The sequence below is a fragment of the Mus musculus genome, chromosome 4 (assembly GCF_000001635.26).
Source record: "Mus musculus strain C57BL/6J chromosome 4, GRCm38.p6 C57BL/6J".
In the NCBI taxonomy this organism is placed as follows: domain Eukaryota; kingdom Metazoa; phylum Chordata; class Mammalia; order Rodentia; family Muridae; genus Mus; species Mus musculus.
In genome coordinates, this window is record NC_000070.6 from 43,291,476 (window position 1) to 43,317,143 (window position 25,668).

The 25,668-nt window shown below is 44.1% G+C and overlaps 1 protein-coding gene across 12 annotated transcripts in view; it reads left to right on the top strand.

The window, feature by feature from the left end:
* Atp8b5 (ATPase, class I, type 8B, member 5) overlaps positions 1-25,668 on the top strand; it is a 107,110-nt gene that overhangs the window by 24,754 nt on the left and 56,688 nt on the right. For 5 of the 12 annotated variants that reach the window (XR_003954967.1, XM_006537995.4, XM_006537998.4 and 2 more), the window contains exons 3-9: positions 182-256; positions 11,107-11,162; positions 13,175-13,288; positions 14,256-14,390; positions 17,013-17,074; positions 19,981-20,053; positions 20,421-20,491. Coding sequence is in view for 9 of the 12 variants with exons in the window: in XM_006537995.4 (XP_006538058.1) it covers positions 182-256; positions 11,107-11,162; positions 13,175-13,288; positions 14,256-14,390; positions 17,013-17,074; positions 19,981-20,053; positions 20,421-20,491 (586 nt within the window). In the remaining 3 variants the exon portion in view is untranslated. The remainder of the gene's footprint in view (positions 1-181; positions 257-11,106; positions 11,163-13,174; positions 13,289-14,255; positions 14,391-17,012; positions 17,075-19,980; positions 20,054-20,420; positions 20,492-25,668) is intronic. The other 7 variants (XM_006538003.4, NM_177195.3, XM_030253607.1 and 4 more) reach the window with 5 other exon arrangements.

Sequence of the window (25,668 nt, forward strand, 5' to 3'; positions counted from 1 at the left end):
CAAGCTCTGAAACTATCTTTATAATGAGAGTAAATGCAGTGAATTCTCAAAGCTAGTCATATGTGTGAGAGTTCGATTATTTTGGGTTTCAGAGATGGAGTTGCAAGTTTCTTAAGCACGTGTCAGGATGAGATCGTGCTGGTGTGAAGACCCTCACTGCAACCTCTTCATTTCCTTACAGAGATTTCATGGGATTGTAGCTGGTACTGCTCTGCAATGCAAGAGAGGAGGAATGAAGACAGACAGAAGGAAGAAGGTAGGTGAACCAGAAAGGTCTGAACATCCTTCCCGCTGCCTCTGAAAAGCATGTGTGTTTCTGTGTGTGTTTCTGTGCGTGTGTTTCTCTCTGTGTGTGTGTGTTCATGTGTATATTTATGTGTATGTGTTCCTGTGTGTGTGTATATGTTTCTGTATGTGTGTGTGTTTGTGTGTTCTCCTGTGTGCAAGCACATGCATGTATATGACAGACTTGGCCAACATAACAATCAAAATAACAAGAAATGATCAGGAAAAGAAATACATTTTGCAGAAAAAAAAGTACTTCATGCTTCTAAGAACAAAAAAGTCCTGGTTTTGCTATGTGAGAATTCTAATTTCAGTAGTTTAATATTTTTGTTTTTATACTTTTCCAGTATTTAGAAATTCAGCAGGAAAAAAGGCCATTTCTTTCTCTCTCCCCACCTTTATAACTGCTTCGTGCTAGCTAAGGTATTTAATATCGTCTTTTTGTGCACAGTTGGGTCTGGTGCTAGAAAGGGTTCCAGTATCACTTCATGAAGCCTTGGGTCAACCAAAGCAGTAAAGGGTGCAGCAGGGAGCGCGCCCCGCTGTCTTTCAGAGTGGAGCTGCCTGGCTTGGGATGAGTAAACGTTTGACGTGACGTTTTAAAAAAGCAAGCCAAAATGTCCTTCCAGACTTAGGATTCCCTTTGAGAACTGGGTAAAGTGCAGAGGATGAAGTTAACTTGCTGATTAAAGGCCACACCGTGCTTTCCCTCCAGCCTAAATCCTGACTCTGCTACTTGGCTCTGTCTTCTTAGACAAATCTTAGTTTCTCTGTGCTCTGTGGGAAAGCGCTCGCTGAGGGCGTGCAGGCCTTGGGTTAGCACCTAGCACTGCACACAGAGGCTTTGGGTCGCAGCGTGTATGCATTCTTAACTTGATTCTTTCGTACTGTTCTCAGGATCATTCTGTGCAGTCTGTAGCAATCTTTCATTATGTTTCTGTGGCCAAGTGATGCTCTATGGTAGAGACGCTGTAGGTGTCTTTTTGTCAGTGAAAGGGCATTGCTATTGCTGTACTCTTTGGCTATTACAAATAACTGTTATGTCACAGATTTGTCCCAGGTTTTTGTGTGGCCACCCAGTTTGAGCTCTCGTGGGCCCTCACACGTCACCGTTGTTCTTAGTGAGGACACAGAGGGACTTTACATCTTTTACCAATAACTTGGTTTTGGAGACTTCTACAGTGAAAATGTATTTCATATTGCTTTGAATAATTAAAACCAGTGTAACCACACTGGGAAAATCAATGGAAAGTCGAGAAAATCAGGGACAGAAAGGGAGTGAAACCAGTGTGGGAGGAGGAAGAGCCATAGCATGGCATCTGAACAAAGCTCATCAGAGGGCTGGAGGCACCAGATGGGAAGAGCATGTGCTGTTCTTCAGAGGACCTAGGTCACTTCCTTGCACCCATCTGTAACCCCAGTTCCAGGGGACCCAGGGCGCTCTGATCTCAATGTACACCAGGCATGCACATGGTACACAGACATACATGCAGACAAAACACCCACACACACAAAATAAGCACTTAAAGAGTTAAACAGCATTAGACCTCAAGTTCAGTCCAGTAGAACATTTAAAAACACACACACACACAAATGGGCATTTAGGTTACACAACCCTGTGAATACACTAAAGCCACTGAGTTATACATTTTAAATGGGTCTACTCTATGCTGTGTAAGTCATCTGAAGTGGCTAGAGCTTGTTTCTGGAATTATTTTTATCTCATCTATCTTCTTAGAAATAAGTCTGATTATTTTAAAGTAATTGTTTCCTTGAAACTTGGTTCGGCTTTCCCTCACATTGCTGGGGTTTTGGTTTTTTTTCTTCAGAATTTAAGAAAATGTGAGTTATATTGTCTTGGATTATTTTCCTAGGAAGACATAAGAGGGCCACTTGATGAGGACAGGGGCCTTCATCACAGCTGTGCTTAGGGAAAAGCTGAGGATTCTTTGAAGATGTGAAGAAAGAGGGGAAATCCTCCCAGACAAGTACAGTGGGATTAGGGGTTTCTTGACCTCAGTAGCAGGGGCTGGACATAGAGCCTCAGTTTAATGCACAACTTTTATTGTTAATTGTTCCACATGTAGGTTGTAGGTTGTGGGATATCTTTGTTTGCGCTCGCTCACTCTCTCTCTCTCTCTCTCTCTCTCTCTCTCTCTTTCTCTCTCTTAGGCAACTTTACACAGAAGGGATTAATTACTAACTCTGTTGAAATGACTTAGTTGCTGTCATCTAGGCACCTTCTCTCTAAGGGGCCTGTGTTACAACGTTCCCAGCTCCTAGTTTCCCTGCCTGGGAAGGCACTGTGGCTGGCAGCCATGACAACGATGTTGTTATAACAAGACTGATTTACCTTTACTACAGATGAGACGTCACTGCTCCTGCATTCCGAATGAGGTGGGGATGGTGAACAGCGCCCCCTGTCCTCTGTGGGAGTCGCTATGGATGTTTCTGTCCACTTCTGCCCCAGAGGGGAAAGGGTCTTCACTGCATCACATGAGGGCTTGGGGGGAGGGGGAGGGAGCTTCTGTTTCCAGCAAGTCCTCAATCAGACCATTGACACACCACTTGTTTGCTCATTGTTTTCCAGACAGACTCTGATTATGTTGCCCAGGTTGACCTCAGTTCCCCATCCTGCTGCCTCAGCCTCCACAGTGTGGGGATAACAGATGTGCCACCAAGCTGGATCTTCAACCAGCCTTCTATGGACTCTGCTTAATAAAATAGGATGTTTTTCTTCTATGAGATTTTTATTTTCTCTAGGGTCTTATCTTTTGTTTTATTTTTATTCTTTATTAAAACAGTGCTGGAATTGAACCTAGGCATGTGTTCTGCCGTACTCCAGTGGGACCTAGTCTTTTAGCAACTCTCCTTGTGTTTTCACTGAGCTCACAGAAAATCAGCAAAGCTCATAGGATGTTGGGATAGAGGCACAGGAAGACTGTGGGGGCTCAAGATTCAGCCTTTGCTCAGGGTCCTTTCAGCCTGGCTGCTCTGTAGTTATGTGGGTCATCCCACGGGCAGAGGATCATCACCCTCCTCTTCAGAGTCTGCACAGAAACCTGACCTCAGTTTGATCAAACATGTTTGTAAGCATCTTTTCATGTGTGTGTTTGCTCATTAAACAAATCTTCAATAACTCTAGAGCCTTTAAGCTGAAGTGAGCAGTTGGTATGCTGAGATTTAGAGAAAAGAAAAAAAGGACTAGCCAAGCATGGTGGTCCATGACTGTAGTTCCAGGACAGTGATGCTGCAGTAGTGGGCTTGCCTGTGCCAGGACAGTGATGCTGCATCAGTGGACTTACCTGTGCCAGGTCAGTGATGCTGGAACAGTGAGCTTGCCTATGCCAGGTCAGTGATGCTAGAGTAGTGGTCTAGCCTATGCCAGGTCAGTGATGCTAGAGTAGTGGGCTTGACTGTGCCAGGTCAGTCTGGACTAGTAATGCTTGACCTCAAAAAAAGAAGAGAAATTTGAAAAAAAAGAAAAAGAAAGAAAAACAAAAGATATGCAGTAACAAAAACTATAATTCTGTATAGAAAGGAAGAGTAAACATTGTGCATACTTATTGTATACATGATATTTTAAGATACATATGTACATTTTGGAATGACCAAATAATGCTAATTAACATGCATTTCCCTGCATAGGCTTTTTTTGTGAGAGTATTTAAAATTCACTCTCAAGGATGCAATATATTATCAACTACAATCATTGTATCAGCAACAAATCTCTTGTATCTGAAAATTTGGTCCCTTTAATTAGCACTTCCCAGACCTTCTCCAATCTCTGCCTCAGCCTTAGTAACCAGGATACTGGTCAGCCATAAAAAAGTCTCGTCATCTATGACAGCATGGATGAAAATAAAGAGCACTGTGTATCTGAAATGAGTCAGGCAAAGAACAGTAAGGGCTATACAATCTCATTATTACTATGTACAGCCTCAAAAGTGAGTCTGAGCTGGCTCTGGTGACACAGTTATAATCTCAGAACTTGGAAGTCAGAGACAGGAGGCTGTCAGGCTTGAGGCCAGTGGGAGCTACATAATCTCTCTCTCTCTCTCTCTCTCTCTCTCTCTCTCACACACACACACACACACACACACACACACACACACACACATACACACACACACACACACACACACACACTAACTATAAGCACTATAAGAGAGAGAGAGAGAGATGGTAGATAGAGAGGTGTCCCTTAGAACAGTAATTGAGCGAGTTCAGAATCAGTGGGGTAACCTAGTATGGAATCCTTGAAAACTGAAAAAGGAAATGCATTTCTAAGTTTTGGAGCCATGAGCCAAGAAGATGCTCAGAGAATCGGAAGTGCTTCAACATGAACCCAACGCAGCTAAGAGGCAGAGTGGCTGCTAGGCCTGCTCTCTGAGGGAGTGGACCCTGTGGAAAAGTAGCCTGGTAATTAGTAAAGTAGAAGGCTTAGCAACAGTGTCAACTTCCAGCCCAACTCCCCGGCAGGGCCAGAGCTCCCAAGTTCCTCTTGCTCCACAGTCAGCCATCATAACACCCAATTACCTGGTAGATTCAAAACTCTTAATACTTATAATTATGGTTAACCAATCAGATTTATGTGTCAATAAAATCACAATTTACAAGATGCCAATTCAATAATTTCTGAACCAATTGATAACGATAAAAGCTTTATCCCAATTATTCTAACCTTATGATATCATAACTACCTGTGGCTGGATCAAGCCACCCTGGTTCACATCTGCCTCCAATCTCCTCCCTTTCTCTCTGCTATGCTCTTCATCTCTGCAACTCTTAGCTCCACCTCCCTTTCCCTGTCCAATCACAGGCCTCCTGTTGCCCTAATGTTGACAAATGTTGACAGGGAAAATCCTGCAACATTTGTCACTGCATTTCTTTTAGACAGGACAAATTTTAGGTCAAAAGTTTTGTGGGTGGGTTGGTGTCCTTATCCTTCCAATGGGTTTCCTGCCTGGGTATAGAAGGTGGCCCCTTCAGGTTCCACATCCTTATTGTTATGCATCTTGGCTAAGACCACCCTCATTGACTCCTGGGAGCCTCCTCCATCCTAGGTCTTTGGGACTTGCGGGGCCTAGGACTCTTGTACTCAGCTTTCCCTGCCCCACCCAGCTGGCACGTCTAGCTTCTATGCCGTGCTTGGTGATGATTTATTAGTGGGAGTTTACTGAACAACTGTGCTGGAGAGAGCTTCTGTTTTTCTTCTCATAGCACTGTCAAAACAGAAGATTTCTGTGATGCTAACTGGTGTGGAGCTTTCTCCTCAGAGGCAAGGAGGTCATCCCAGAGCAGCAGAACCCAGCGCAGAGTCCACCAGTCAACTTAGCTCTCATGCTACCTCCACCTGGACAGTGTGGGCCATAGCTGGAGGCATGGCTCAACTATCCCCACTTAAAGGAAATTAAAGTCCAGGCCTCTGGAATGTCTGATGATCTACAAGTTGGTTTTGGGAGTTTGTTTGCTTGTTTGTTTTTGTTTTTGTTTTTGTTTTTGTTTTTTCGAGACAGAGTTTCTTTGTGTAGCCCTGGCTGTCCTGGAGCTCACTCTGTAGACCAGGCTGGCCTCGAACTCAGAAATCCGCCTGCCTCTGCCTTCCAAGTGCTGGGATTAAAGGCGTGCGCCACCATGCCCAGCTTTGTTTGGTTTTTATGAGCAATCCTCAGCCCACACACAGATTTGATTACTTTAGTAGAACCTCGCAGCCCACAGAAACATCAAGCTTATGCTTACTGCTTAGTGTAAGTCCTTGTTCACCTTCCTTGAAAGTCTGATCCATCTGTCTCCAGCACCCGAGTGTGTGCCACCATGCCCAGTGTATGTGATGCCAAGGACTGAACTCAGTGGCTCGTGCTTACTGGCAAACAACCAAGCAACATTCTTGGCCCTTTCTTGTGGCAGGGGAGTGAGGGAGCACCTTGAGTCAGGGCCTCATTATATAGCTCAGGCTTGCCTGTTATTAGACGCGTTCTCACGACCGGCCAGGAAAGACGCAACAGACCAGAATCTTCTGCGGCAAAGCTTTATTGCTTACATCTTCAGGAGCCAGAGTGCAAGAAGCAAGAGAGAGAGAAAACGAAACCCCGTCCCTATTAAGGAGAATTATCCTTCGCCTAGGACGTGTCACTCCCTGATTGGCTGCAGCCCATCGGCCGAGTTGACGTCACGGGGAAGGCAGAGCACATGGAGTGAAGAACCACCCTCGGCACATGCGCAGATTATTTGTTTACCACTTAGAACACAGCTGTCAGCGCCATCTTGTAACGGCGAATGTGGGCGCGGCTCCCAACATCTCCCCCTTTCCTTTTAATAAGAGCAAATAGGCCACCCATATTAATGAGAGTGGAGATAGAGGTCAAATCCCCAGTGTGTAGGTAAAGGAGCCATGTACAGGATTAGCTCTTAGGCTCACAGGCTTTTACCCAGAGCAACCCTGACCTGCTCCCGTGTCGTTTTGCCTGGGGGAAGGGAACTAGGACACTGAACCTTCATGAAAGATGACATGTCTCCCTAGAATAGGCTCATATATGCCGCAGAGCCTTTCCATTGCAGTGCTTAGCCGTGCAACTCTCTCGGGCTGCTGAAGCACACTCACTCTATCCCGTGCAATGAGTCTAGCCTCGTGAGATGTAAGAGCTGAGTGGCCAGCGACCTATTGCCTAAGCATAGATAACCATATATCAGGGGGAGCTCCATGTTCTAGTCCTGCAAGCGCCTGGGCAATAACCACCTTGTCTCTCCTAGTTTGGGCCTTAAGCTTACAGACCAATCAAAGAAGCAACACTAATCCACAGCAAAGTGTATCTCCAAATAATATTAATCCCACCCATTTTTTAAAGAAAGAAAATGCTGAGGAGATCCAATTGGGTAATCCTTTGGTCAGGGACAGGTCCAAGCGCGTGGAGTTGACCTGAAGTCTCAATTCCCGAAGGATCTGTTCAAATTCAGCCGTCCAATTCTGTAACATATACTGAAAAAGACTTTTTGACAAATTAGCTGCCCTAGTAAATTTAACATACTGAATGGAAGTAACACACAATCCCGGAAACTTTTGTTTACACCCCAGCTGAGCTATTTGCCATAATACATCTAGTTGTTCCTAGACAAGATCTATGAGTTGATTAACCAGCATGAGACCTCTCTGTATCTTGACACTAGCTGAGGCCTGTTTATCTATGACTGTAGTCACTGAGGCTGACAAAGTGTTAATGGTGTCAGTTGTCTGGACCTGTCCAGACAGAGCCAAGGCTGTCTGAATCAAGGCTAAACCCAGTTCCTAGTTAGTGTAAAAAAGCAGGAGAATACTTGAGCATTATACATCACCGTCATTGGGAGTGGAAATGTCGACATTATCCCCCAACGCTGCTCTCTCTTTATTATTGACGCCCTGGACATCACCAAGACGAGGGACATCAGTATTCCCTTGGTCAGTCTGGATTTTTCGGGTGAGTCTTTTTGGTATCCAAAATGGGTTGTCTTCATTCTGTGGGAAAACACAGATAGCTCCCCTGGATCTTATCAAAATAGGATCCGGGCCATACCATTTATTATCAAGGACATTTTTCCATTTAACCATCTCATTGGGCCTATCTGGCTCTGAACAATGACGTTCAGCCGCAGTATGGCCATGAGCATCAATATTTAAAAAATTGAGTGTAAAGAGTGCCAAAGACACAGACACTCTTGGTGCTCGGGGTACAGTCTCCTCAAAAGTTCCCCTCTTCTGTTTTATAAGATAGGCTTTGAGGGTGCGATGCACACGCTCAACAATACCCTGTCCTTGAGGGTTGTATGGAAGTCCAGTCAGGTGGGTTACGTCCATCTGACGGCAGAACTGTTGGAATTTTTGAGACGTATAAGCTGGTCCATTATCAGTCTTAAGGAGTCTGGGTTTCCCCCAAGCACTCCATGCCTCAAGACAATGTTGAATCACATGTGAGGCTTTTTCTCCAGTTAACGGAGAAGCAAACATGATGCCAGAATATGTGTCAATGGACACATGGAGATATTGAAGTTTTCCAAAGGAAGAAACATGTGTAACATCCATTTGCCAGACCTGTAGAGGTCGAATACCGCGTGGGTTAATTCCCACATGAGGAACTGGCAAGAACTCACAGCAGCTTTGACATTGAGTAACAATGTCACGGGCTTCTTTTCTTGTCAAGGAGAAACGACTGCGTAATGTTTCAGCCGTCACATGAAAATTGTTATGAAAATTTTTTGCAGCCTCTACCGGGGATGATAGGGCAGCAGCCACCACTTTAGTGGCCTTATCTGCCAAATCATTTCCCAGAGCCATGGGGCCAGGTAGGCCTGAATGGGCTCTAACATGAGTAATATAAACAGGAAATCTTCTAGATAACAAAACTAATTGTATTTGCTGAAAAATATTGGCAACTCTACTGGAAGGCTTAATCACTCCAGCCACTTCTAAAAGATTTACTGCATTAACCACATAACAGGAATCTGACACAATATTAAGGGGTTCTAAAAAGGTTTTTAAAACTTCTAAAACCACTAAACATTCTACCACTTGAGGTGAATTTTCATTATATTGTTTGGATACCACTTTACCATTAGCCACATAGGCACCTATGCCAGTTTTTGATCCATCAGTATATACCACAATCCCATTTTTAAGTGGGTTTCTTCTAAACATGTAAATATTGATTTCTCTCAAAGGAGGAAATATGCGTGACATCCATTTGTCAGACCTGTAATGGCCTGACGCCACGAGGGTTTACCCCTACGTGAGTAGATAAAATTTGACAACAATCTAAAGGCATTATTAAGTAATCAGAATCATTTCCAGTAGAACCAATCTCTCTGGCAGCTCTAGGAATACCAGAGGAAGAAAAAACAGCCATGTAGGCTTGGCAAAATTATTAGTTGAGCTATTTTGTCTCTTTGTGATATAGAAAAGACAACTTGAGGACAAGAACAGAGAACCTGAAGTTCCCCTTTACAATCCTGATCTACAACTCCAGGGTGGACAATAAGACCCTGTAGGCTGCAAGAGCCTGCCTCTGTCATTATTGTCCAGTGGCTTCACCTGCTCGGGAGAGCGCCTTCCAGGCCCTAATAGCCTTTTCATCTGATTCAGAACTACTAAGAACTGGCTTCTCTAATTGATCTTTTTTCTTTTCTTTTTCCTTCTCCTTCCTTCTAATCTCTCCCCAGGTATTCTTACCTGACCTAAACTTTTCCTCGGGTTCAAGACCCGTGGAAAGGCCTGTATGCTTATTTTGTGTACCATATTTTCTCTTTGCTCCTACTCTCTCTCCCCGCTTTACTTCTGATAGATTGTCCTGAACTTCATCCAGAATCCGCCCTGCCTTAACCACTTGATAACATGTGAAAAGGAACAAAAGGGCTTCTAACACTAGAGAAAGTTCAAGGCCAAACATACCTTCTAAAGCTATTTTCCACTTTACTTCTGATAGACTGTCTTGAATTTCCTTAGAAAGTTCAAGGCCAGGCTTACCTCGTAAAGCTATACTTACGGGTTACCTCCGTTCCCCAGCTGAAAAGTTCTGAATTCATGCAGTTGAATCCTTCTTAACAGTCTGCTTTACGGGAACCTTTATTACCGCGACCCGCAGTTCTGGTTCTGGAATGAGGGATCTTCCCTGCGCCAGTCCCGAGTTTTTTCTCGTCCCGGAATTCGGCACCAATTGTTATTAGACGCGTTCTCACGACCGGCCAGGAAAGACGCAACAGACCAGAATCTTCTGCGGCAAAGCTTTATTGCTTACATCTTCAGGAGCCAGAGTGCAAGAAGCAAGAGAGAGAGAAAACGAAACCCCGTCCCTATTAAGGAGAATTATCCTTCGCCTAGGACGTGTCACTCCCTGATTGGCTGCAGCCCATCGGCCGAGTTGACGTCACGGGGAAGGCAGAGCACATGGAGTGAAGAACCACCCTCGGCACATGCGCAGATTATTTGTTTACCACTTAGAACACAGCTGTCAGCGCCATCTTGTAACGGCGAATGTGGGCGCGGCTCCCAACATCATTGTTATTAGACGCGTTCTCACGACCGGCCAGGAAAGACGCAACAAACCAGAATCTTCTGCGGCAAAGCTTTATTGCTTACATCTTCAGGAGCCAGAGTGCAAGAAGCAAGAGAGAGAGAAAACGAAACCCCGTCCCTATTAAGGAGAATTATCCTTCGCCTAGGACGTGTCACTCCCTGATTGGCTGCAGCCCATCGGCCGAGTTGACGTCACGGGGAAGGCAGAGCACATGGAGTGAAGAACCACCCTCGGCACATGCGCAGATTATTTGTTTACCACTTAGAACACAGCTGTCAGCGCCATCTTGTAACGGCGAATGTGGGCGCGGCTCCCAACACTTGCCTCCAACCTAATATCCTCCTGCCGCAGCTTTCCAAGTACTAAGATTACAAGCATTCACAACTACCTCACTACTGCCTAGCCAGGCATCCCATTTTTTTTTAATTTACTTTTTATTTATTTTGAAACAGGGCCCCATGTATCTCAGGGTGGTTTTGAACTCATTATGTAGGCGAGCATGGCCTTGAACAGAATTCGGATCCTTCTGCTACCATTTCTCAACTGCTGGAGTTCACACTTACACCACCATACTGGTTGGTGCAGAAATGGGCTCAAACGGAGCTTCTTCCCATAGGACGAGCACTCTACTGACTGGGCAGCCCTCCCAGCACCCAAGACTTGTTTCAGAACAGATACCTCAGCAAGAAGGTGTGAGGAGCTGCTGCAGCCTTCACTAGCACGTGGCATCCAGCTAACCTAAGAGGCTGTTCTCATCACGTCTCTCCTTTTCTTTCAGAGGAAAGGATTTTGCAGGCCAACAATAGAAGGTTCAACTCTCTTTTTGAGTATCCGGTACGTGTCAGTGGCTGGTGTTCTCTACATTCTCCTTCTCAGGGATGGGAGGAACCCCTTGTTAATACAGAAACTACAGCATAACTTTCCGTTTAAGCTCCTCTATTGTAAATGTGCACTGAGATCTCAGAAGCCAAAGCCAACTCAGAGTCCTTCACTCCAGAAAACACATCTCTTCTAGGATTTTGTATTTATGTGTAACTCCTAGAAAAGAAAAATTTTCTAGCTTTTCTCACAATCCCTCCACAGTTCTGTTCACTTCGACATCCATGACAACACACATATATTGGCACCATTTATGCACAGGCTGTGCCAGTTCCCATCTCTTGATGAACATTACCTTAGCCACCTCTGCAGCTGAGCATTTACAATATCTCCAGCCTTTTTCTACTGTACATGGTCCTGAGTGAACTTCATTATGCATATCAGTTGGCGCATCTGTGTTTGTATATCGGGTGAGCTTTCTAGGAGTGAATTGACTAGGCCTAATGGTAAACAAACATATTTAAAAAAAAAAAAACCTGTGACACATTTTTGCAGAGGACCTTCTGAAAATATTACATCCATCTGTATTTCTCTGTGTTCTGGAGGAGACCACTCACTTCACGTTCCTGCCAGGCTTAGTTCTGGTTTAGTATTTTTTCTGAGATAGGGTGTCACTTTGTACCCCATGCTAGCTTCAGACTGCTGCCGACTTCCAGCCCTCCCAGTGTTAACGGCTGGGTTGCAGGCATGCCATTTCTATGCTGGCTTAAGCTGGTTATCATCAGTCCTTTCCATCCTTGCCAGCTCTTAGATGAAAATGGTAATTTGTTACTCAAACTTTGGAAACTTTTGAGTGAAATTAGTAATATCTTTGTGTTAGCCTTTTATATTTTTTTAAAGCTACCTATTAATAATTTTGTCAAGTTTCCTGGCTTTTTATTTTTACACTTATTTATGGAGTCATTCATAACATAACACATGAATTGTAAAGCCATGCTTCCACGGCTGTCTTTACTCACATTTGCTCTCGCATAGGAGCCACTATGGAGAGTTTCTCACGGACTCATTGGTGCCTTCTGAGTCCATAAAGGAGATGTGACTAAAAGTTCTTTTTCTTTTTTTTTCTATATTTTTACACTATTCTGGACCCTAATGGTTTTCAGGGTCCTAATTTCATAAGAGTAGTAATATAGGATTTCCTCTTCAGATTTAGCTCTAAACAGTTCCTTATATAAATGACCATTTGGGTCATTTCCGCCTTATTCACACACAATGGTTTTGTTTTTCTTGGCTCGGCTTAGCTTTTGAAAGAAAGTCTTGCCACGCAACCAGGGCTAGCCTTAAACTCAAACCTCCTTCTTCAGCCCTCTGAGTGCTAGAATTATAGGCATGCAATACCACATCCCACTTCAAATAATGCTCTTGTATGTTTCTGTCTGTCTGTCTCTCTCTCTCTCACTCTCTCTCTCTCACACACACACATACACACACATCATGTGTACATGTCATTCTAAGTATATGAAAATATACATGGCCATATATATTTGTGATTCCTGCAAGTTATTAATCTGTGATTTCTGAGCTACAGACCCTGAGTAATCCTGGGTAAGTGGGAGCAGGTGCTCTCTGTCTCTGTCTTTCTGTCTTTCTCTCTTTCTCTCTCTCAACAGGAAAGCTAGGTTGTGGTTGCTCGTTACTTACCCTGAAACATCATACTGGTTGTGTGATTTCTCCGGCCTTGAGTTAATTCATTTAAATATAAAGTGAGTTTGGTGACATTCACCGTATATGACAGACGTGGGAGTTAGATACAACTGCAAAAATGTTAGTCCTCTTTCTCCAGAAACTGTTGCCTGTCTCATTCACCTTTGTATTGACAGTTCCTGCCACAGGTTTAATAAGACCCCACATTCAGTAATTATATTCTGGAGGTTGAGGGGATAAACAGATCAACCAGCTTTGAGCTGTTTTGCTCTTCTGCTTGTGCTTGCTCTTTGTTGTTATTGTTATGTGTAATTTACCCATAGGACAATTCCATCAAGACATCAAAGTATGGTTTCTTTAACTTCCTGCCCATGAACCTGTTTGAACAGTTCCAGAGACTTGCAAATGCCTATTTCCTCATTTTGCTCTTCCTACAGGTATGGCTGCTAAGACATTTGCAGTATGCCCTAATCTACTTTGAGGTCAGCCTGTGTTCTCAGTGCCTAGACTAAGAGACACCCTCTTCATTTTGACATGGACAAATGGCTACCTGGAGTCTTAGTCCAATTCCCTAGAGTAGCGGAGGTCAGGATTAATGAGTGTGAGGCAAGCCTCTGTATGGAGACACAAAGATGGGGTCCCATGGGAAGAGAATGCCTTCATTATGGCTGTACCAAGTTCAGCTTGATCATAGGAAAGCACAGATTCTTCACTCTTTCTCATCCCAGCCTCTGTGATAGGAAATTGATACATACCAAGGGGAAAGAATTGCATGAAATATAAGCAAGCCCGCACAAGGGAAGGAATCCACATAGGGATGCCCATATTGAGAGGAGGAGACGGCTCTCTCACTTTCCCTTGCACTGAAGGTGTGGGGCCATCAAGGGTTTCCCATGCCCACTGCCTTTTACGCTTGTGTCTGGGTGCTCTGCCTACACGAATAAGTTTCTGTGTCATATGCTTGTCTGGTGCAGAAGAAAGAGAGCATCAGAACCTCTAGAATTGGGGGTATAGATGGTTGGTACTAGGATTTGAGCCTGGGTTCTCTGAAAGATTATCCAGTGCTCTTGACTGCTGAGCTATCTCTCTCTAGTCTCGCCATATGAACTCTTACCATTCTATCTTCCAATACCTTTCATTACTGGAGAAGAAATGACTCTTTCCCATTAGGACTAAGACAGAGACATTCACAGCATGTGTCAGCTTGGAGCCTTTTATTCTTCTTTTGGGAAACGCTCACTTGGATTCAGGAATACAGGAAAGCTACAACAGTGAAGAACAACTAGGGCCAGCGAGTTTATTAGTTTAAACCTAGAGAGAAGGAGATGCTGGAGGCAGGGGATTGGGGGCAATGTGTTCTTCTTTAGGTTTCCTAACCCTGTGGTCTCTATTTCCTCCTCAAAGTTGGTCCCGCAGATCTCCTCCCTGGCCTGGTACACGACCGTGATACCCCTGATTGTGGTGCTATCCATAACTGGAGTGAAAGACGCCATCGATGACGTGGTGAAGTGGCTTCCTGGGCTTCCCTCACTAGACCTAGTAATTGGGCTATGGGCGAAAAAGACTTCCCAGAATTACCTTGTGCCAAGAAGTGCTAACCAGAGAGATGTCTCTCATATTTGTTCCCTTATCTATCCCGGATGCCATAGGGTTTCTTCTACAGGTTTCTGCTTGGCCAGAAACAGGCAGTGCGGGCCCTTTTTTTTTTTTTCTCTACCACTTTCTCCAGACTTCCTCAGTCTCTTCTCAGAAACCCAGCCCCTGCCCCTTAGCTTTGTCTGGCTTTGCTGTCATCTCTCCTCACTTGACTCCATTTATTTCATGTCTCTTCCTTCTTCCCCCTGTGCCCTGCTCTGCCTTTTCTCCTATTCCTACTCTTTCTTCTCTCCCTCCACATTCTCTTTCTCTCCAGTGCTCTCTCTTTCCTTTTCCAACTGCCACTTCTGTTTGGCATGCACAGAGAGGGACTCTAGCAAGCCCTGTGGCACGATCAGAGGCCCACTCATTTCCTGCCATTGGAAAGAGATAGTGGCCTGTCACAGCCAATGCTGATTGTAAGGGGTCACCCTGGGTGCAAATCCTACTAGTAGGGTTTGGGAAGCTGTCCTTGTGGCATCTTCAAAGAGGCCTGGTTTTGTCAAGACAGCATATGGACTAAAGTTTAAGAGTAGGCCATTCCTCACAATGCTTTTTTAACTTTGTAAAATCTAGGCTTACTTCTGGGTCTTCAGATCTATTCCATTGATCAACATGTCTGTCTCTGTACCAATACCATGCAGTTTTTATCACTATTGCTCTGTAGTAAAGCTCGGGATCAGGGATGGTGATTTCCCACAGCTGTTCTTTTACTGTTAAGAATTGTTTTCACTATTCTGGGTGGGGTTTTGTTGTTGTTGTTGTTTTGTTTGGTTTGGTTTGGTTTTTTGGTTAGTTTTTTTTTTTTTTTGCCTATCCAGATGAATTTGAGAATTGCTCTTTCTATGTCTTTGAAGAATTGTGTTGGGATTTTGATGGGGATTGTATTGAATCTGTAGATTGCCTTTGGTAGGATGGCCATTTGAGGGCCTGCAGAAAGAGTGTAAACAGGCAACCTCAGGAATAGGAGGTTGGGGAGGGGGACCCCAGAATGTACCAGAGACCTGGGAGGTGAGAGACTCCCAGGACTCATAGGGAGGGACCTTTGTTGAAATGCCCAACAGTAGGGAGAGGGAACTTATAGAGCCCACCTCCAGCAGGAAGATAGGACATCAAGTGAGGGATGGGGTTGCCATCCCACAGACATAACTCTGACCCATAGTTGTTCCTGTCTGAAAGAATTACAGGGATGGAAATGGAGAGGAGCCTGAGGAAAAGAAGGTCCAGTGACAGGCCCAAAGTGGGATCTAGGTCAAGGGGAGATCCCAAGGCCTGACACTATTGCTGAGGATATGTAGTGCTCACAAAAAGGGATCTATCATGACTGACCTCCAAAAGATCCAACAAGCAGCTGAAAGAGTCAGATGCATATATTTGCATCTAACCAATAGACAGAAGCAGCTGACCCTTGTTGTTTAATTAGGGAAGTCTGAAAGAAGCTGAGGAGAAGGGTGTCCTATAGGAGGACTAGCAGTCTTAATTAATCTGGACCCCAGAGATCTTTCAAATACTGAACCACCAAACAGAGAGCATACACCAGCTGATATGAGGCCCCCAACACACATACAGTAGAGGACTTCCAGGTCTGTGTTCATTCAGAGATGATGCACCTAACCCTCAAGAGACTGGAGGCCCCAGAGAGTTTAGAGGTCAGATGGGGTGGAGGGTAGAGGCATCCATGTGGAGATGGGGTGTGGTGGGGAGGAGATGTGTGATGTGGAGCAGTGGAGGGTGGGAGGGGAGGGGCGGGGAATAGAATGTGGAGTGTAAAAAATGAATTACAAATAAATTAAATTAAAAAATCTAGGCTTACCACATATAGTGGCTTAGATTTCAGTCACAACTCAGATACTCAAATGAGATACATAAACTCATTTTAGCTCAGGACTACATAATACCCGGCTACCCTTACCTTCTAGTGAGAACTGAAAACTCAACTTGCCAGTATAAGGCAACCCAGCTACTTCTGGTTCAGGGCTCGTCTCTGAATAAGACTTGTTCTGTTTGCAGAACCTGGAGTCATGGGAAACGGGGTATTCTGCCTGCCCCGTCCTAGTCCTGCCCTTCTCGAGGGGAGAGAGAGCTCCACCTCCAAGGAGCGGCTCTTGTGATCCTGCATTGGGGCACTGCTGTGTTGGTTCTCCTGCTAGCATAGGTCTTTGAATATTGGCCTCTTTACTCCCCACATCTGCTGTAGATGCTTCTGGGTGCCCCCTTTCTCCCTCCAGTTCTTTGTACACCTTTGAGGGGATCCCCTAGTGTTGTCTGGCATGTGCCCTGTCCTCTCAGCTTTTGAGTCATTTCTTTTTAAGCTCCTAGGCATTCATTTTTTATATTTAGTCCAAAGATGGGTCTCTTTCTTTCCTTTTCTGCCTTCCTTCCTAGTTTCCAATGAGCTTTAGCCTCTTAGTCTGGCTTTGATGGTAGGAGGGCTTTGGGATATGGAAGAGGGGATCAAAAAACATTTAAATTGTACATGTGAGTTTCTATTTGTTTATTTCCTGAATGTTTGCCGTGTGATTTCAGAAAAGACACCGAAGTGACCAGCAGATCAACAACCGCTCTGTTTCAATCCTGGTGAACGGCAGGTATGTTATCTTAGGAAAGCCAGGCTAGGTGGAATCGGCCTGTGAAGAGGCCACCATTGCTAAACCTTGATACGGTGGGGACTTTAGAAAGGTAATTCAGGACAGTGAAATGGCTTCATGATAAACTTAAAATGAGTTTGTTTCTACTTCATTGAGGTCTTTCTCTTTGAGATGCTGGGGATCAAACCCAGGACCTCAATGTTGGGGTCCAGGAATCACCTAATTGACCACACAAACACCGATCTCAGCCAGACAGGGACAGTTTATTGAACACACACCCAGGACTGAACAACCAGAGCCATGGGCCAGATTTGGGATCTGAACCATGACCCCAAGTTGAGGTCCTATAGGCCTTTTTAAGCCTGAAGTCTACAAATACCTGTGTCATGTTATTCCACCAATCAGGATTTAAGGATAGATGATTTCCTTAGGAACGTGTCTTTGATGTACATTAGCCTGCTCCCATTGGTTGGGGTACTGAACTGTGGCAGGGGACTTGCCTTGTCTAATATTCATGTTTTAACTTGTCTACCAACATGGGACTTGTCTAGCATCCATGTCTTAACTTGCTAACCAGCATGTCAGTTACTCACATACATGTCTCTTTCTGCCAAGTAGGATGCCAGTTCCCAGGGAGGTCTTAAGAACTTAAACTTTACTTGACCACTACTCAAAATGAAAGTCTTACTTTAAATAGTTTCTTACATCTTTTATGTTGGGGTTCATCCAGGGGCAGCTTATAAAAGCAAATATCATAAAAGCTTAGACACAGATGTAGGAAGAGCTGTTTTGTATTGTGGGTAACTATGCAAAACAGTTCTACTGACCTCTATCATGATTGGTTTCCAAGGGCACAAAGCGTAACAGAATATGTAATCAACTTGGCATTAGAACGTTTCCTAGAAACAGCAGAAACCTATGAGAAAGTTTGCTTATAATAGCAGGCTAGCCAGGTAACAGTTACCTAGGCCTTAACATTTACCTAGGCTTTAACATTCCACCTTGGCCTTAACACTGGTGTGTGCTAGGAAAGAGCTCAAAGAACTTGCCTGTAGATGTCTCTAGTATACCCTGAAGTGTCATACTAACTGAGATGCCTCTGGGCTTCTTTCCGAGAAAATGGAAATAATAAGCTCTGTCTTAGATGCCTGAGAAAATAAAATGAAAAATATATCCAAGCAGTTAATAAATTATAGCGTGAAGTTAATATGCCTGTGACCGTTATCACCGTGACTGGCCTCGGGACGTTTGTCTTTAGAACATAATGGGTTCTGACAAGGCTCACTGGCTGCATTACCATAGCCTTTCATCCAGGCGTCAGCTCACAACTCACCAGCCCAATTTAGTGTCTGCACTGGCTCCACGGCTGAGCTACATGGTGGTAAGACTGGAACAGGGCAGACATGTTCCTACAGAGGGCAAAATGTGGAAAATACTCTAAGGGTCGTGGCAAGCTGTTACAGAGCCATGTCTGACAGAAGGAATTATGGGGGAGGTGATGTCTGTGCCAGCTCTGGGTCAGGGAAGCACTGCAGATGTTAGAGTTCATGAAAGGAGCACGAGGAAAGAAACCGCAAGCCTGACAGTCACCAGGGATGCATGCCTGCCTTTCTCTTGGTGGCCAGCTCGCAGGGTACTGGCCTTCTGTAGCTCTGATCAGGCCATTCTGTTATCCAGGCTCTTGGCATCTGAACCCTCATTACTCAGAGTGAATTGTTTCCTCCAGTGTTTTATATAGCTGGAAGTTCTCAAGACCAAAAAGGTGAATTACTATTAAAATGGGGAAGGGATAATATTGTTTTAAAAGGCAAAACTGAGTATATTAGAAACTTATCAAACTGAGGAATTTCTGACCAAATAAATTTAATCAGATGAACTCCCTCAAATAACTCAAGTACTTGTATTTTTTGTTTTTGTACACAGTTTTTGGAGAAGAATTTATCACAGAGAGAATTTAGGAGTTAGTCTGAGGCCCTGGTGTGCATGTGTACACAAAAAACATATCTGACCTTTAACAGAGAAGAAGTGACTTAGGAGTACTGTTGGAAAGTTGGAGAGAGAGAGAAAGAGAGAAAGAGAGGGAGAGAGAGAGAGAGAGAGAGAGAGAGAGAGAGAGAGAGAGAGAGAGAGAGAGAGAGCTGGTATTGTTGAATCTGCTCATACTGCCATCATACTACCAGACTTCCTTTTATAGGAAATGAGGTTTTAAAGGGTCAAAGGTAACCCAATAAAAGAAGCAAATAAAATTAGTAAAGCCAGATGATAGAATACATTTTAGCCATATAATAAAAGAATGAGTCCCGCCGGGCGGTGTTGGCACATGCCTTTAATCCCAGCACTTGGGAGGCAGGGGCAGGTGGATTTCTGAGTTCAAGGCCAGCCTGGTCTACAGAAAGAATGAGTCCCATCTATATATGTCCTTTAAGATATGTTATTAAATAAAATATGAAGACAGTAAGGTATCTACTATTCTACTTCGTTTCTTTGAGACAGGGTCTCACTGTGTAACCCTGCCTGGCCAGGAACTCTCTATGTAGAACAAACTGGCCTTACACAAATCTTTCCGCCTCTGCCTCCCAGGTACTGGGATTATTAACCTTACTGTGTAACTTTGAAATATATATGGGGTAGAGGATTCTATGAGTTGATATTTTCTAGGAAAGTTTTTAGAATATAGTGGCTCCCTTTGAGAAACAAAGCTACCTGCTGGGGAAAGTGATGTGTCCAGAGAGACAGAGCTTGCTCTTGACCGTGCAGAGCATGAAGCGCCAGCGCACTCTGACCTCTGCATCTTGGCTCCCTTCCCTCCAGCCTGTCCTGTCTCTTCTGCTTTGTTCTATTTAGTTATCAGAACAGAACTTTGGAGAGACTGTCCCAGCAGAAATTCAAGGCCCATTTTCTTACAGGGTTGAGGAGATCAAGTGGAGGAATGTCCAAGTGGGGGACATAATTAAGCTGGAGAATAACCATCCTGTTACCGTGAGTACCTCCTCCGGTGTGGCTTCTCGCTCCTCTCCGTGTATTAGGATCAGGGAGCCCTATGGCATTTTTGCCTCCGCCTCTCTTGGGCACCTTTCCGCTGCCTCTGGAGATCATCAGCTCTGGAGATCATAGGCAAGAAGCTTTTCCTGTCTCTCTCTCATCGTAGCTTAAGGTGAAATGGAGCAATTTTGAGGGAAGTGTGTGGTTGGGTCACATACAGTCCTGGGTCATCCATAATAAGCGTAAACCAAGAGTCAGCAAAGTTGTTAGAGTGAACGGCCATTTCCGAGGGACTGCATGCCATCACACTGTAATGCTAAGAGCTGCCTCCTGTCTCCCTCTTCTCCGACCTTTCTGATTGCAGGCAGACATGCTGTTGCTCTCTAGCAGTGAGCCGTACGGCCTGACATACATTGAAACAGCAGACCTGGACGGGTAAGTGTCTCCTCCTAATGACACACTAGGGAAATCTAGCCATATCAGAGGGCAAGTATGACACAGGAACTAATATTGTTTTCACGTGGAAATAGTAGTTTATGTTCCAGAAAACTAAAAACATCTAAGTGAGAAAAGACAAGAAGCTACAGCCATGGCACCCTCCAGTCTAAGTCTGAGCCACGAGCAGCAATAACGAGTGTTCACTGGATCCAGAATCCGGAAAATACACTCCAAATGCTCTATCTCCAAACTTGACTCAGTCTGCTCTCCCTGCCTGCAACTTCTACAACTTGTCTTTAATGCTTGCAGATTGAAAATGTTTGGAAAAAGTTTACTCTGTACTGAATATGCACAGATATTTTTATATATAGCACTGTGTTGTATGGAAAGAGTGTATATTGGTTATATACAGATGCTGGAGCATTTTATTAAAAGACAGCTGAGCATTGATGAATTTAGGTTTTCATGTGTGGTCCTAGAACCAGTAGCCTGAAGACGCTGAGGGACAACTACGTCCCATGGTGTTGACCAGCAGGAAAGACAATCGTAGGGTTGTAATATTTCAGAATGGGGTTGCAAAGTTTCCAGGAGGAAATTTAAGCAAAGCAATTGTTATCTAGAAAGAATTTTAAATGGACCTTCCTTTACTCACAGAACTTAAGGTCTTACATGGGAAGATGGAGGCCATTTCAGAGACTTGTGCTTGTGATGAGCTTGTGGTGGCCACTCTTGGTTGTCAACTTGACCACATCCGGAATAGACCAAAACCAAAGTGGCTGGGTACACCCATGAAGGAGAGGAATTTTTTCTTAATTAAGTCATCTGAGGCAGGAAGCTGATTAGGCTTTAATCTGAGCTGCATAGTGACAGCCTAAAGAAAGGACATGGAAGAGGGACATGCTCACTCTTTGCCTCCTTGCCCTTACTCTCAGAGTCACTGGTAGTAGAGCCTACTTCTTCGGGATTCTGGCATGAAGAGCAGCTGACACGTCCAGCCTTGTGGACTGAACAACTAACTACTGGATTCTTGGAGTTTTTGTTGGGAGACAGCCATTGTTGGATTAGCTGGCTCCCAGCCTGTAAGCCATCCATAATGTAAATATCTGTGTTTTCCAGAGGTCTTAAGCGACCTCTGTGACAGGGTTGTTCGACTCCCCCCTCCCAAAGAGGTCATAATCCACAAGTTCTCTAGAGAACCACTGTTCTATAGCAAAAGAAGTATAAGCATGACTTTAAAAGAAAATTCTGGAATAGGCTTCCAGCTTGCCAACACCTACAGCTTCTGAAGACTCCCTGGTAGTATCGGAGCATGTTGAAAGCCCATGGCTAGAAATATTTGAAAGGCTTGCTGCATGGAGTAAAGAATTTAAAACTTTGGACAATTTTGGGGAAAATAAGTAAAATAATACTGCTGGTTGTATCTAGCGTTTCTGGATAAATTGACAACAGAAAAAGAATGAATTTATAGATAAACTTAATTAGCTTCTAGTACCTCAAGATACAGTGTCAAAGGCAAAGGATGAAATGATTTCCTGGCTCCAGATGAGCATCAGCAGTCTACAGGTTCTACGTGTGCCCTGGAGGAGAATCTTCTCTTCAGCAGCCATAGGGCACAAGTTGCAGAAAATCGGATAGAATCCCCCATTGTTAGGTTAGCTAAATTCCAACAAAACTCTCCCAACCTTGGATTGATAAGTTTAGATCCTGCAAGTTGGAATGGAGATGTTGGGGGGACTCTACTGAGCTGCAGACCTTGAACCCCTCAGATTCTGGAGGGTTTAATCACATAAGGAAGTAGTCCCTCCGCCCTTAGCTCAGGGTGTATCCCAACTCCCACCTCCTGAGGAAATTAATCCTTCCTTGTCTGCTAAACTTTCAGCAGTCTTCCCTGAAGGAGACTCCAGGCAAGATACGCAAGTGTCTCTCAGGTCCCTCCAATGGTCTTAGACCTATAACCAGACTTAAGGCTAAGCAGGCTCCTAGACGGGTAATAGAAAGTTTAGTCTGTGATGAGGTGCACTATACCACTTAATGAGTCTACTAACTCATTCAAATAGAAATCTTGTATGTACAGAAATGGATTTTAAGAGTTATGGATAATAGTGAAAGGAATAGAAAACTAGATCATGCTTGAGTTTATTGATATGGACCCACAGAGTGGATGGAGATTCTAGGTTTAATATGGAAGCTCACACAATTAAACAACGTAGGTCAAAAGTTTGTTTGAATGGTTGGCTGAAGTGTTGGTCAATAGATGGTTTACTGAAAAGGAGTGGGGATGCCTGATGTCACTAGGCTTAGTGTTGTTGATGAAGAGATTTTAAGGCTCAGAGAATAAATACAGTGCTACAGTAGGTATGCTATAAGATACTAAGCTTCCACATTGGGACGGCTCAGAAGACAAGCCCTTCACCAATACTGTAAGACACTGTCTATGTAAAAACCACACCTCTTAAAGGCAATAAGAGGTAGTTTACTTTGGAGCAGTTTTGAGTGACCATGGCTCAGGAACACAGGTTATCCCAAATTCCATGTTCCCATGTGGATGCAGTTTCACAAGGTATTTATAATTTTACAGAATGTAAAAAGTCGTAAATTCAAGGAAACTTCAAATATATTGGTGGAGCTGGGCGTGGTGATACATGCCTTTAATAGCCCTTGGGAAGCAGAGGCAGGCAGATCTCTATGAGTTTGAGGCCAAACTAGTCACTATATAGTGAATTCTAGGACATCCCTAGCTATGAAGAAAGACCTTTTCTCAAAAAAAAAAAAAAAAAAAAAAGTAAAATAAAATCCATTGGTGGATACCCCATTGAGACAAGTACAGTGAGATGTAGGGAGCTAGCTAGTCTCCAGGCTAAAGATGCTACTGATGACATTCTTAGCTCTTGGACTGGCAGAAGCTAGTATTCTGCTAAGTCAATAACTTCTAAGAAGTCTTTACTTAGTATCACTAGATATTAGTTCAGATCAGAGTGGGACAAGCATGGCTGTTCAAAGGGCTAACACTGGCCTAAGATACAATAGCCTCAGAACCTACAAATTTTCAGTCTCTCCGCAGTACTGAAATTCCAGTTGTTCGATCAGACTCCACAGACATAGAAACTCCTTTGAGTTTCTGGTTTTGTTCACAGGCAGACACAGCCTCTATTCAGGAATTTTCATTCACAACATAAAATGATGAGGGGGAGCAGCACACTCGAAGAGCTTCGTCACCACCATTTCCCCTGTGCCACACCTTAGGGCTGGAGATGCTGCTGCTCAGTTGGCTTAATTGGGCCCCAGGGTAGCAGGGGCCATGTGGCAGCACTGATTCAACACAGGCAAAGTGATAATAGTTACTGAAATGGGCAAGAGAGAAAGCACTGTCCATAATGGGCAGGGTGATTTTTATGGTGGCATGATTCAAATGGCCCTATGGTACTGGATCATGTACTGAATCATGGCAAATCCAGGCAGGAAATAGGTAAGAAGCCTACTGCATTCTTGTTTGATCTGTATGAGTAGAAAATTTCTCAAAAAAAAATGCTGCATTGGATCATGGCAAGAGAGACTCTCAGTTGATGAAGCAATGTTCAGATGTGAACCAGTGTGCAGACCCAGAACCCCTTGGCTGAAAGGACAGCCAGGTTTTCGTGAGGGAGGACCTTGATGCAATCCCTAAGAGTTGTACTGTTTTCTTCTATCCTTCCCCAGAAAAGAGACCTACACTCTCTTCTAAGGGTAACTGTACACTGGGGAAAGCAGTCAGACTTTCCAGGGTCTGTTGGGTACTGGTTCCAGGAAACCCCAAGAAGTACTGTGGTCCTACAGCTCAAGTAAGGGCTTATGGATTTCAGGTGATTAGTAGGGTTTTAGCTGAAGTTGAGTTCACAGTGGGTCCACTGGGTTCCTGAACTTATCTGTAGTCATTTCCTAAGTCCCAGAGTGAATAATTAGGGTAGATATACTTAGAAGTTGTCAGAATTCTCACATTGGTTCTATGACCTGTGGAGTGAGGGCTGTTATGGTAGGAAAGACTAAGTGGAAGTCATTAGAGTTGCCTCTACCAGGGAAAATAGTAAATCAAAAACAGTATTGCATCCCTGGAAGAACTGCGGAAATTCCTGCTACCATCAGGGACTTGAAAGATGCAGGGTGGTGAGTCCCACCACATCTGCCTTTAGCTCCCTATCCGGCCAGTGCAGAAGACGGCAGGATAGTGAAGAATGACAGTTGACCATTGATAAGTCAATCAAGTGATGACTCTAATTTCAGCTGCTGCACCTTACTGTCCTTACTCCAAGCAGGTTAACATATCTCCTGGTACATGGCCTGATATGTAATATGCAGCTATTGATCTAGCAAATGCCTTCTTCTTGGTACTTTCCATAAGGATTACAAGAAGCAATTTGCTTTCAGTTGGCAAGGCCAGCAGTATACCTTTACAGTTTTACCTCAAGACTATATTAACTCTCTATCCCTGTGTCATAACTTAGTTAGAAGGGATCTTGATCATCTGTCCCTTCCACAAAATATCACACTGATTCACTGAGTTGACAACAGTATGCTGATTGGACTGAGTGAGCAGGAGGTAGCAACCACTTTGAACTTGTAACACAAGTGCACATCAGAGGATAAAAATCAAACAAACAAATAAAATTCAAGGGCCTTCTACCTCGGAAATTCTTAAGAGCCAGCAGTGTGGAACATGCAGAGATTGTCTAAGGTGAAAGATAAGTTATTTCACCTGGCTCCTTCCACCACCAAGAAAGAGAAACACAATGTTTACTGAGCCTGTTTGGATTCTGGAGACAGCACATTCCTCACTTGGGTGTGTTATTCCAACCCATATACCAAGTGACTCTAAAAGCTGCTAGCTTTAAATGAAGCTCAGAACAGGAGAAGGCTCTTCCAACTGGTCCAGGTTGCTGTACAGGCTGCTCTATCACTTGAACGAAATGATCCATCAGATCTGATGACACTTGACATGTCAATGGCAGATAGGGATGCTGTTTAGAGTCTTTGGCAGGCCCCTATAGGTGAGTCAGAGAAGAGACCTTTGGGATTTGGGGATAAGGCTCCACCATCATCTGCAGAAAAATTATTCTCCCTTTGACAGATAGCTCCTGGCCTGCTATCGGACCTTAGTGGAAACTAAACATTTGGCAATGGGTCACCATGTTAGTATTCAA